The sequence below is a fragment of the Saccopteryx bilineata genome, chromosome 6 (assembly GCF_036850765.1).
Source record: "Saccopteryx bilineata isolate mSacBil1 chromosome 6, mSacBil1_pri_phased_curated, whole genome shotgun sequence".
In the NCBI taxonomy this organism is placed as follows: domain Eukaryota; kingdom Metazoa; phylum Chordata; class Mammalia; order Chiroptera; family Emballonuridae; genus Saccopteryx; species Saccopteryx bilineata.
Genome location: NC_089495.1, coordinates 124320549 through 124333564, shown reverse-complemented (window position 1 = coordinate 124333564; position 13016 = coordinate 124320549). Strand labels below are relative to the sequence as shown.

The following is a 13016-nucleotide window of genomic DNA, read 5'->3' as shown; positions in this document are numbered from 1 at the left end:
CCACCCAGCCCACCATTCTGCACATACTACCAGGTCTTCGAGTGTCTACTGCACGCAGCCCACTGTTACGGTCACAGGACAGTGGACAAACGCACAGCCCTGCCCATGGGGCTCTCCAAACCCAGAGGGGAACTCCCAGTCGGGCCTGGTAGCAAGATGGGTTCCTTCCTGGGTTTGGAGGCCGACATGGATTCCCTGAGCCTGGCCCCAGGTCCTCACTGCAGCCCTGTGCTCCTGTCCCCGGGGAGCCTCTCCAAGCAGCAGCCCAGCTCATCCCCAGGGCATTCAGCTAGTGAACCATGTGGGAGAGGGGCTTGACCTCTACCTATGACCTCCCCTGACGCCTGGGCATGCAAAGAGAAAGAGGAGGGACCCCGTTCTCCTCAGCTAGCACTAGGACAGGAAGTCTACAGCACTCCCAGCAGGGAGCTGAGGCTGCAGTGCCCAGGCAGAGAGGCCCCTTACTCCTACAGGGCAAGCAGGCCATCCATCCACACATTCGCATTCCCCTTGATGTCCCATCATGAATGGGCCACCATGTCACTGGTCCTGACCAGCAGGACAGCCTCCTCAACAAATGTAGTCTAAGCAAGTGCCCACCATGTGCCAGCATTGTGCCTGCTGCTGACCTAGGGGCTCAAACTCAGGTAGGTTTGTTCTTCCAGTCACAGAGGCCCCTGAGGCACCCTCCTTGTGCCCAGGCTCCCCATACCCCAAGGGCAAGGCATATAGAGCTAAACTGGCCCCTGTGGCAAGCAAGAGACACATGGCTCTCCCCACTGGCGAGAGATGGGATAGCTCTCCTAGCTGGGAACCAGGTTCAGTACCCACACAATCAGGACTCACAAAGGGCTGCTATATAAGGACGATGCCCCTCCCGGACATCACCACCTTTCAGGAAGGCTGAGGGCCTGACCCCACCCTTGTCTTCTCGGTGAAGTCGTCCAACAATTGCCCATGTCACTGTCCGCATGTGGCCCTGCAACAGGCATGTCTCCCACCCATCTGTGATGCTCTGGGGTGCAGGGGATGGTAGGTGAAACCAGGCCAATCTCCCCAAAGCAGGAGCCTTGCAGCCCACAGGACCCCAGCCTCCTCTGTGACAGTGAGAGAACCATGGCACCACCACAGCTTGGCCAGGAGCCTGAGCATCTGCTGGACGCAGGACCCCCAGGCAGGCAGGCTTCATGGACACGCTGAACCCACAGTGTTGACCATGCCGTCCACCCACAGCCCCCAGGGGACTCAGACAGGCCTTCGCCTGGGCTTTTGAACACTTTCCGCCCCCTGATCCTGACATTCAGGGACCCACACCCACCTGCCCTTGCAAGTACCTGCCCCGCCCCAGCTCCAGCACAACAGCTCCCACCACACTCCTTGAGAGGACCTAGGCTCAGTGCTGAACAAACCTCAGACAGAGGTGCTTATAACCTAACAACAGAGGAGAAACCAAGGCGTATAGGCCAAAGCACTTTCCCAGACAGCCTCAAATGGCAGTGTAAGCTTGCCCTCCTAAGCCTTTCCTGACAGACGCTCCCCAGAGCGGGGTGTCCTGTGCCTGCCTCCACTTCCCCCGCCCAGGTCTGACCCTCAGCCCAGCTGTGAAGCCGATGACAGAAATGCTTCTGCTACCCAGGCACAGGCGTCCACCTGCTCCTCATGACCTGGATGGTGGCTGTGCCTGGTCCCATGTTCTGGGCAGCAAGCAACCAGGCCAATGCTTCAGGTGCTGCTGGACCCACAAGAAAGCCTCTGAGTGCAGTGTCCTGGAGGTGTCTGGGCTCCCAGACAAGCAGCCAAATGTACATGCCCCTCCCAGGAGGCCCTCTGCCTGCCCCCCAGCTCTGGTCCTGGGCCCAGAGCCCACATAGAGGGTCCTGTGAGGAGACACCTGAGGGTTTAGAAGGGCAGGCATCCTCTAGGCAAGAGCACGGCTCTGGGACCAGAGTGCCTGGTCTGGTTTCTAAAAACACCAAGGACTTTTCCAATTCTTTCTCTGCGTGCAAGTCTGGTTACAGCAAGTGTGAAGAAAGTGGGCCAACAGCTGGAGGTCAGAAAGGCTTTTGTTACACGAAGACCCGAGCTGTGAGATAATGGACTCAGCCTGCTTTCACTGAAGAACACACCATCCAACAGCCAGTGTCTCCACCAACCCGGACTGAGATAGGGAAAGGGATCAGCCTCCTGCCACCCTGTAACCCCAGGCAGGGACGGGTGCCAAGGCCACCTCTAGGCCCATTTGTACCAGGAAAAGTGGGAAATGAGACTTTAAAAATCACGTCAGCAAAATACAAAGTACTCTCTTTGCCCCTACATGGGAGGTTTGCCACAGAGCCGAGATCACAGGTGAAGGGAACACAAGGCGAGTGCAGGAGGTCAGTGGCAGGGGTACCTGAACCTGACAGACACGTCCAAGATAGAAGACAGCTCACTCCCTGTGCTACCTTGGTAACAGGACGATCTTACCTTCAGGAACTACGACAGCTTGGGTCTTCAAGGGTTGAGGAGGGAACAGGCGAGGAAACAGATGATAAAAAGAGATGGGTACTCCACAGAGCAGAGGGCTGATGTGCCCAGAATGCTTCCTCTCTGCCCCTCACACATCCACCCCACACCCCATCCCAGGTAGCTTCTGGCTGCCCTGCAGGGCATACTACTCTGGCCTGGATACCACCACTACCTCCAAATGTCCCTGAAACACCTTTTGGCCTCATGGCAGGATTCCAGTCAGCTCAGCAATCTAGCCCTGGTGGCACTGTGGCTCAGAACTTGCCCTGCTTTGATAGTAGCCCTGGAGGCCTCCATCCTTCAGCAATCACCCTGAAGGAGCAGGTCCTCTGGTCTCGGCTGTCAGTCATGCAGCTGCAGAGGCGTTGGCGGCTTCCTCCTTGCCCCTCACGCCCTACCTTGCAAAAATAGATACCATGCAGGCGGCCATGGCCAAGACCTAAGGCCAGACCCCCAGAAACAGACCTACGCTCCTTTGGATGAATCTCAGTTACTCCAACTGCCACCCCAGAATGGCTCAAGCTCCAAACGGGGAAGCCTGGCCCTCCGCAGCCACAAGTTGGCCCTTCCTTATGTCCCATCCTCCTAAAGGACCAGCTCATTCCCGCCTCCCCTGCTCACACTGACCAGAATGCTCTCCCCCTAACTCCTGCAATCAAATTCCTGACTTTCACTCAAGGTCCACCTCCTCCATAAGGACTTCTCTGGTTAGCCAGCAGTGACCTTACCCTGCCCTGTGTCACCCATTGTTGCGCTGGGTCATACTCTCTTCTCCTTCCCCATGTCCTTCCATTCAAGGCTGTCAGTCCCCAACCCCTAGCTTACTTCAAGTTCCTGGGGCACTTAGGAAGGCTGCCTTTCTGGAACCTGAGCTGGCACACTCACACTTAACACTCAGGCACACTTCATTTAGGAAGCGGGGTTGTGGGGATTCTAATGCCTGAATCTCCATCCTCAGAGCATTTTGAACTTTTGGGGGCACACACAAACTGATGCACACAAGGGAACGAGAGGGTCTGAGGCCCGGCTCCCTAACAGTTATAAATCTCCTCCTGGAGTCACAGGGCTGCCAACTGTTGCCCTAGGATCGTCTCAATGAGGCTATTGTCTCCAGCTAAATTAGAGGGTCAAGAAGCCTCCTGGGAAGCAGCCACAGAGGCCATCAGCATCTTCAAATGGATGCTGACAGGCTGGGTGAGAATGGACCCCAAGGCAAAGGCACCAACAACCTACTGGCACAAACTGTGACAGCTGCAGGATCACACCAGCCAAAGCCTGCCTCAGGGCCTCCATGAAACCCCATTCTTATTCAGAAATCCTTCAGCCAGCACTATGCTTTGGGTCAGGGACTGCAAGCTGACCTATTCCTCTGGCCACAAGGACAGCACACACACTGCAGACCTGAAGGGGGCAGCCTCTCCAGATGGGCTAATTCTCGCCCCTGGACATTTGGGAGATGAAAAGGCCACTGAGGAGCAGCAGAGCAGCAGCTGTGGAGGGACAACTGGGGCAGGCAGAAGGCAACACAGACACGGGGCACCCCCAGAATGAGCATGTGCCCCAGGGTTCCAGATGGCCAATATAAGCCATCGCAGCTCTGCAGATCTTGAACTCCCTTGTTCAGTACCCAGTGCTGGAGTCTGAAGCGTTCCCACTGCTGAGCTAGCCCACGGTACACTCATCCTCTGCACAGAATATGCAGGCCACAGGACCAACAGTCCTCCTGTCTCTTTACTCCCCTGATCAGGCCAGTGCAGGCCCAGCCCAGAATCACAGCGGCTGGGCTCTGTTTGGGTCCAACCAGGCTCTGTTCCCACACATGCCCTTGCAAACGGGGCTGAACCCAGGTGGGCCATATGAGCAGCTGAGTTAGCCTCTGGACACCCAGATCCCAGCCCTGGTTTTGCTCATGAAGGGTGGAGGACCTCCCAGATTGGCCTGGCACCTGGACGTCTGTAATTCCTTTCAGTCCAGCCTCTCCCACAACAGCCCACCAGAGGGCTCTGCCCAAGGCTGCCTGAGAGCCCCTCCGAGGGGCGGGGGCTGCAGGTCCCAGCAGAGGCAGACCCGCCCCTCAGAAATCCGGCCCCGAGTGCTGAAAACTATTGTGTGAGCTTCCCTTCCAACCACTTTATTTACTCCCCAGGACTCAGGACGCAGAACCACAGTCACGAGGACGCGCGCGCGCGCGCACGCGCGTACACACACACACACACACACACACACACACACCCCACACCCCCAAGCCAGGATGCCTGACCGCACTCACAGGGAGAAGCCCCCTCTAAATCTCTCCATACTTTGTAAACCCCTGAAGGGGGAGGAGACCAAAATTCATTCCCTATCCGCATGCACACACATCCCCCTTCCCTACACAGCCCAACTCTGGGAGGCGATTGAGGACGTCCCCAGACTTGGGTGGGAACGATGGGACGAGGCCCAAGACCTCACCGTGTCTATTCGGCAGCCCTCCCCAGAGCTGATTCGGCTCAGCTATGGCCAAAACTGGTGTGAGGGAGGGGTCTGTCCTTCCCCCGCACGGCCCGGTGACCGGTAACCAACTCCCCCAACCCGCCGACCCGCCGCAGGGCCGAGTGGCCTTCGAAGGCCAACGCGGAGCGCCGGAGGGAGGGGACTGAGCGACAGTCGAGAGGGAAACTGGAAACTGCACGCTCGGTGTTTAGAGGAAGCCCCAGGAGCCCTCGAGGAGGTTGTCGTCGCTTGGCGCACACAAACAACAATAAAAGGAAGGAAACCCGGGCGGCAGCTGTCCCCGCACTGGGTCCTCCACTTAGGCGACGCGGGGCGGGGCAGGGGGGGCGCGGCGGGAGGACTCCCCATCGGGGGTCCCGCCTCCCTCTCCGCGCACGGGTCTCGTCAGAGGGGCCTCAGAGCACTCCCGCGGCCCTCCCGGCACCCACCCACCCACCTTCGAAGTCTGAAATGATCCCGTCCAGCTGCGCGTTGACCGCGGGGTCGGACATGGTGATTCGCCGACAACGCCACGCGCGGAGGGAGGCGACAAGGAAGCGCCTTGGCCGAGCTGAGCCCTGCGCGCTGGCTGGGGCGCCGCGCCCTCGCTCCCGCGGTGCAGAGGTGGCCACGGAGCCCCTCGGCCCCCAGGCTCAGCTGAATGAATGGGGGAGGCGGGCGGGCGCCGGCCTCCGGCTCCTGGCGCCCCCGCCCCGTTCCGCCCCCTCCTTCTGGGCGGATCAGGTTCCCGCACTGTGGCCCGGCCTCCCGGACTCGCACTGGCTGCTCTGCCCGCCTGTCAAAGCTGGGACCCGGGGGCTGAGGTGCGAGCTGCCAACGCAGGACAGGCCGAGTCCTGGGCTCTCGACCTGAGTGCTCCCCTTCTCCCCGCCTGGCCTGCGCCCAGGGGATGGCGATGGATAAGGCTGGCCCCCTCCCCCCCGGACGCCCCACTGCGGCCAGATGTGGGCGGATATGGAGGCCGGGTGGCGGCGAGGGTGCGGTGCCGAGGGGTGGGGGGAGATTATTCCCCTTCCCTGGGGCGCAGGATTCTTCTGCGGGAGGTTTTATTTACGCTAGCAAACAAAGTTGGCGGCCGCTGCTTTCCCGCGCTCTGCGCCTGCAAGGGTTAAGCGCTTGGGCTGGCTGCTCGCAGGATCCCGGCCTGTTGGCAAAGAGCCGAGGGACAAGCGCAAGAGTCACGTGGGCCGGAGGAGGAAACCTCCCCCCTGCAGTGACTCCCCACCCCCAGCCTTCTACTAGGGGGTCGCTGCCACACCCTCTGGGATCGGTGACCGAAGGCTCTGGCCTAGCGTGGTCATGGGGCAGGGATGGAGCCCTGTCAGAACAGCAAGGGACATGTGCTCCCTCCATCCCCCACAGTAAGAGACTTTTCGTAGGCAGAGCAAAGACCTGGTGTTCCCCGGATAGGAAAATATTTCATAGTTCTGGAGGAAGGAGTTAAGGATCGGGAAAACGGAGGCTGCCGGTAGGGCTCCTGCTCCTGGTCGGGGTCCATATACTCCAGGGCAGTAACTTATACGCTTCATCCCTTCAACAAACAATGATTAAACCCTACTACCTACCGGACAGGCAGGTCCTAGGGGCTAGGGTCAAAAGAATGGGTTGGAAGTTGAGAAGCAACAGGATTAAGTCCCCAAGAAGTGCCATCCAGGTCTGGCACTGACAACTCCGGAGGGGAGGGGAGAGGCACGGCCAGGCGATTTCTTCCACCCCTTGGCTGAGCCTGTTAGACCCTCCTACTGGTTCCCCCTCACTGTCTTAGACCCAGGCCTCTGCCCAAAATCAGGGGGCAGTGGGAGAATTCACAACATGGAATAAGACCCTTGGGGCTGTTGGGCAATTCTGCAACAGCTCCTCTCAGTGTGGCACCTGAGTGCCCCACAGCTCCTCCTAGTTCCCAGGTTGGTCACTGCCACTCCCCACCGCAGCTCTGGTCTCCCACCCCCATTCTGATGTGCAGTGGATGCTGAAGCCTGACAGCCACTCAGGTTATTCGGGGCTTATGGCTGAGAATGTGCTAAGTTTGGTGGGCTTCTTTCAGTAGATAAAATTCAGTCCTTCCTTTTTTTTTTTTTTTAAACTTTATTTATTTATTTATTTTAGAGAGGAGAGGGAGAGACAGAGGGGAGAGACAGAGAGGGGGGGGGGAGGAGCTGGAAGGATCAACTCCCATATGTGCCTTGACCAGGCAAGCCCAGGGTTTCGAACCGGCGACCTCAGCATTTCCAGGTCAACGCTTTGTCCACTGCGCCACCACAGGTCAGGCCAGTCCTTCCTTTTTAAGGAAAGCAGCCACTCCCTCAAAATATCCTCATGCTTTGGATATTTTGAACTATTTTCAACCAAGTGAGTTTGTGGACATGGAACTGAAAAACCACAGACATTTCAGATGCGTACACACCCTCGTCTGCCTGGGATCCCAGGTTTCAGAAATGGAGTCAGCACTGTCATTAGTAGGCCCTTGATGTGTATTGCACACCAGTTTGCCGGTCTAACCCTCTGAGATACCTGTCTGCCTGTATTTGGGAGTTTGGTGATCCCCTGCCCCTAAGAAACAGCCTAACAACACAGCTACCTGGGAAGATGTGGGGTGTCCTAGGTGGCATCAAGCCGGGGCCACAGCATTATTCTCCAGTATTTTCATAAAAAACACCTGGTGAATGTAGACACGCTTGTGAGATTGTTCTCCTACAGAGCTGGCACAGGCTCTACTAGATTAGCATAGGGTCAGTTTATTCATTTCCATTCACAGTGGAGCTAAATATACTTAGGCTTATCTCCTCGGGGAGCCCAGCCAGGGTGCACACCTCACCAAAATGCTCCCCTATGAGAACCCAAAGGACAATGACAGGAGGGAGTCAACCTACCAGACCAGAAAGCGCCCCACGCTGGCACGACTGCTCAAGATCCTGTCCAGTCTATCCCCCTGCCTCTAGCCCCTATCACTTTAACCACTGAGACTACTGTCACCAGGCCTGGACACCTCCAAGTAAGATTTTCTACACTCCCCCAGGAAACCCAACCCAGCGCTTAGCCATGCTCCTGGCTAGGAAGTTCATCCTTGTATCTAACCAACTGCTCTAATTGTACATCACTTATTTCCTCTTTTTTCCCCTGTCCTCAGAGGAGATGGGAAACAGCTGGGCACCATCCTTCAAGTAATAACTACCTTTTCCAAGCTGGAGGACAACCCGGCTGCTCCTTGGTCTCCTCTCTCAGCTTAGATCACCCAACCCCAACCCTTTCATCATCCCCCAGCCTTTGATCACTCCTCAGGGCTGGGTCCAATCTGGGGCTACAGGGCCTTAATAAGGCCTGATCTCTGGGGGAGTGGCAAGAGCCCCCCAACCCCCTTTCCTGGGTACAGGCAGCCAGGGTGCTGAATGCATGATCCTGGCAGGGGCCAGTGGCAGATAAAATGAGCAGCAGCAGCAGCAGAAAGAGAAAAATGAGCTTAAATTTGGCCAAAAAAAAAAAAAGAAAGAAAGAAAAAGAAAACTGGAAGGCCTCTGCCTTCCAGGAGGATGCCCTCTCCCAAGGCCACAGGAGTAGGCCTGGTCCCAGAGATAGGGGTGATTAGAGGGGCACTGCCTACCTCACAGGTCCACCATGAGACTTGTTGTGGACTGAATGATGACCCCCAAAAAGATAAGTCCCCATGAACCTCATAATGCAGCCTGATTTGGTATAAGTATCTTGGAAGATGTAAGATGAGGATCCCCAGATAAGGTTATCCTGGATTTGTGTGGGCCCTAAACCCAAGGACATGAGTGTCCTGAGACTGAGCAGGAGAGACAGAGAACTGCAGAGAAGAGGCCATGTGAAGTCAGACGCAGGGATTGCAGTGATGTATCCATAAGCCAAGAAACACTTGGGACCCAGAAACTGGAAAAGGCAGAAGGAACTTCCCTCAAGCCTTCCGAGGGAGCAGGGCCCTGTCTACACCCTGATTTGGGGCTTCCAGCCTCCAGAACTGGGAGAGTCCATGTCTGTTGTGTGTAGCCTCTGGGTTTACAGCCCTTTGTTACAGCAACCCCAGGACACTAACACAGACCCCAAAGTCCCATCTGAGTCATTTCATTAGGTCAAAGCTGCATCTCCCAAAGATGTCTAATACTCCACAGACCCTGTCCTAGGCTGTCCCACAAGTGGCAGTCTGAGGGAATTGGGGGGGGGGGGGGCGGGGCACTCAGGCAGCTAGTTTAAATAAGAAAAGCTGTAGGCCAGGGATGGGCAAAAAAAAAAGGTATAGCATGAAGTCCAGTTCCAGCCTTTCTGGAAATGGGAAGGAGCAGGCCTGATGAGAAACCGCAGGTCAAGCCCGGGTGGAGTGAGGCTGGCCAAGCATGGGAAAAAGAGGGAGAGGGAGGAAACGGTGGGCGGAAACAGCGCTTGGCGCCCATCAGTGTCCATGACCCCAGCTCTGTGGTGCTTGGGGAGCAGAGGGAGGATGTGGCTGTTTGCCCAGACACTCTGGCCTTTTGGACAGAACACCCCATTAAGTGTATCATCTGTTTTCTCACAGACCAGGGCTCCCCCAGAGCAGGGGCCATACAGGCTCAGTTCTGCCTGGGCCTGGCACACAGTAGGGCCTCCCTGAGCTCCAGAGCCTTGGAGCCATCAGCAACCAGGCCTCCCCCAACTCCAGAGCTCCCTCAGCCCTCCATCTCCCTAAATGGCATTGCCATCCACTCAGGTACTCCAACCACATGTCTAGGCATCACCCTGCACCCTGTCTCCCTTTCTTCCCCCCAATCCAAGCCATCAGTAAGTTTCTGCTTCCAACACACATACAGAGTAGTGTACTTCTGCAATGCCCACTCCCATTCGGGCCCCTCCTCCAGTGGTCAGCTACCCTCTGGAGGCTACAAACAACACCTTATTTGCAGCACCTGCCTTTCCTGTGGTGCAAATACCTTTGGCCAACATCACTACCGATGTGACAACCTTGAAGGTGGAGCTGGGAAGGGCTGTGCAGGAGCCACCGACAGATGCACCAGAGGGAAGAGACTCACAGCAGAGATGAAAGGTGTAGCAAAATGCTGAGCAAGTGTGAATGTTGTGTACTTATCACCTTTGTTTCTAATACAAGTACTTTTAAGTTATTGAATTTATCTTATAAAACTAATATATAATTTTTCTAACAGAGTGATGCATTTCTCAATGGTGGTAAAAATATAATAATATTTACCACTCTAGCCATTTGTAAGTGTGTCAAGTGGCATTAAGCACATTGACATTGTCGTGCAACCGTCAGCACCATCCATCTCCAGAACTTGTTCATCCTCCCCAACTGGAACTCTGTTCCCACTAAACACTAATATCCCCTCCCCCTTATACCTTGGCAACCTCTGGTCTACTTTCTGTCTCTATGAATTTGACTCCTTTAGGAACTGTCTATAAATGGAATCATGTAAAATTTGTCCTTTGTGCCTAGTGTATGTCTCAAGGTTCCCCTGTGTTAGCAGGTGTCAGGACTCCCTTCCTCCTTTTGGCCGCTGTGACTCGTGCTGCCGAGAACGCGGTTGAGCACATGTCTCTATGGATCTCTACTCCTCATTCTTTTGGGTATTTACCTGGAAGTGGAATCATGTGATAATTCTATAATTTGACCTAAAAATAATTTATATATAATTTTAAATATATCTTTTATAAAATGCAAAGTATATATATTACACAATATATCATTAAAAATGTAATAACAGCTGTGTTTAACAACTGGCTCACAAAATGCCTCCAAATTTAACAACTGGTTCTTGCCCCCCCCCAGCAGAGTTTCTGCAAACCTCCTGCTTGCTTCCATGCTTGCTTCCCTCCACCCAGCACATAGTGCAGCTTTAAACTCCCTGGCTTGTGGCCCTGGCTCTGGCACGTCCAATGGGCTTTAGATCAGCACATTTAGGAGTCTGCCCCCCCACCACCACAAGCTTGGTGAGTTGTCAGCCACATACGCTCCTTTTGATGACTCATTTTATTCCTGATTATCCCAGCTTTCCATGGTCCCACAACCCTGTGTTTCTCCTCTGGCCTCCAAAACAGGGTTTTGAAATGGGCTGAAGCCTCCAGCTTCCCAGCAGCCACCTGAGGCTGGATGTATAAAGATCGGTGGGGGGACACTCAGCACCCACACACCTGGGCCTATGGATGACTCCCACTGGCCCTTCTGGTGACTCTACAAGGTCACACAGGGGCTTCTCAGGAGTGGCCAGCCTGGTATCAGCCCAGCCTCACAGCAGCAAGCAACTGTGCCAGCCTGAAGACTCTTCATCCAGGGCTGCCAGGACACTTGTCTAAGCCACTACCTGCAAGGACAGCTGTCCCCAGGGGCCTTCAGTGTCCCAGCCTCCTTGCCACCATTCTCCAGCAGGCACCCTCCTTCATGGGCAGGGAGGCTGAAGGCTGCTTGCCACTGCTGCAGTGTGGGGACTGGGCTGAGTCACCAGCCTGCCCCAGTTCCACGTCAGCAGGAACAACGGCATGCATCAGAGCATCAGAGCAGAGAAGAAAGGGTCGCAGGGCCCTCTGAGGCCACTTATTTTTAAAGTTACCACAGTGACAGAGGTGATGTCTCTGGGGAGCTGTCTGCCCGCCTGCCCCCTTGTACTGCAGCCTCGTGACCTAACAATGCCCCTGCCCACCGCTCTGGTAACACCCAGCTAGTGGGAGGAAAGAGGGCTAAAATTCGGAGTGGCAGGCGGTCAACACAGGAGGGCAAGGAAGCAGGAATCCTCCTCCTCCTCCATAACCATTCAGTCGAGCTTCACAGTTTATCCTGCACCACAACCTAACAGAATCCACCTCCATGCCCGTCTCCCAAATGTCCGTCTGCCCTACCCTTGAACACCTCCAGTGAGAGGGAGCTCAGTGCCTGTCATTGCTGCTTATTCAATGTCTGACCAGTTACAGAGATAAAAATAGGGACAAAGATGGAGAGACGGAGCCGGAGAGGGAGAGAGAAAGAGAATGAATTAAAGCCAGCCTGAATGCAGCTTTGCCCACAGAAGAGTGCATCCACTTAACTGTTTTCCAGACTAGGACGGCGGAAGGCAGATGCAAAGGTGTGGATTCCTAGCAGCTCTCTCTTGGGGCCCCGAATCTGGAGCACCTGGCCCTTCCATGCTGGAAAGAGGCCTGAGATGCACCCAGGGAGTGCTGTGGGGACATTGTGTCCCATACATCTCCAGCAAAGACAGAAATACGGAAAGGCAACAGGCCCTGGAATAGAACTGGTTTTCAACCAGTTGGTCACTACAAGGGAATATCCCAGAAACCTGCCCGCAAAGCCAGAGACTGTTCTAGAAGCATAAGATCAGGAAGGTGGCACATGTCTAGGCAACCTGGACTCTGTCCCCTCCTTAGCAAGAGGCCCCAGGACTGCCAGTGCTCTAGGACTTCCCCCAGAGGGCAAGACCAGAGTCAAAGGGAGAGGGGAGAAGGCTGGGCATTGTGTCAGGCCTCCATGGCCTCAGCAGGGAAGCCACAGGTGTTTAGGGACAGAATTAGAGCCAGCAGGTCCCCAGCCCCGGCCTCTCCCTCTCCACCTCACTAGAAGGATGGAGAAGAAAGAAGAGGGCTCACGCACAAGACACTCTGACACACTGTCCCATGGACAAAGTGACCCATGACAGTAGCCAAAATGCATATGGGGCCTCCCTGTGTGCCAGATTTTTCTACCTCATTCCCAGCCCACTAGGAATTGAGAAGAAGTTTTGTGCCACCAGGTGTACCCCTTGGCCCGTTGCGACCCCCAAGCGAGAGGGTGGCCGTGGTACCTGAGGTGCTGCCTCTGGACCTTGGCCTGGGGCCTTGGGAACAGAATGCTCTGTGTGGGAGAGGGGCTCGAAAAGCGGGTGTGCAGCTGCCCCCTCCCACAATCTGGTACTGCTCTCCTGGATAATGAAATCTCTGCCCCCAGTGCGGCTGGAGACAGCCAGCAACCAAATCAACCTCAATGAACTGTTTGTCCCCAGTGTGAAGTGGCCTGGGGATGTAATGGGTTTGCTATTAATGCG

At 55.6% G+C, this 13016-nt stretch overlaps 1 protein-coding gene across 3 annotated transcripts in view; it reads right to left on the bottom strand.

The window, feature by feature from the left end:
• The window catches only part of SEPTIN9 (septin 9), a 164269-nt gene that overhangs the window by 97435 nt on the left and 53818 nt on the right, over nucleotides 1-13016 (bottom strand). Inside the window, exon 1 of one of the 3 annotated variants that reach the window (XM_066234078.1) lies at nucleotides 5438-5717. The exons of the other annotated variants lie outside the window; for them this stretch is intronic. Coding sequence (XP_066090175.1) covers nucleotides 5438-5492 — 55 coding nt within the window. The 5' untranslated portion in view covers nucleotides 5493-5717. Of the gene's footprint in view, nucleotides 1-5437; nucleotides 5718-13016 lie in introns of those variants that run through there. 3 annotated transcript variants of the gene reach the window in all.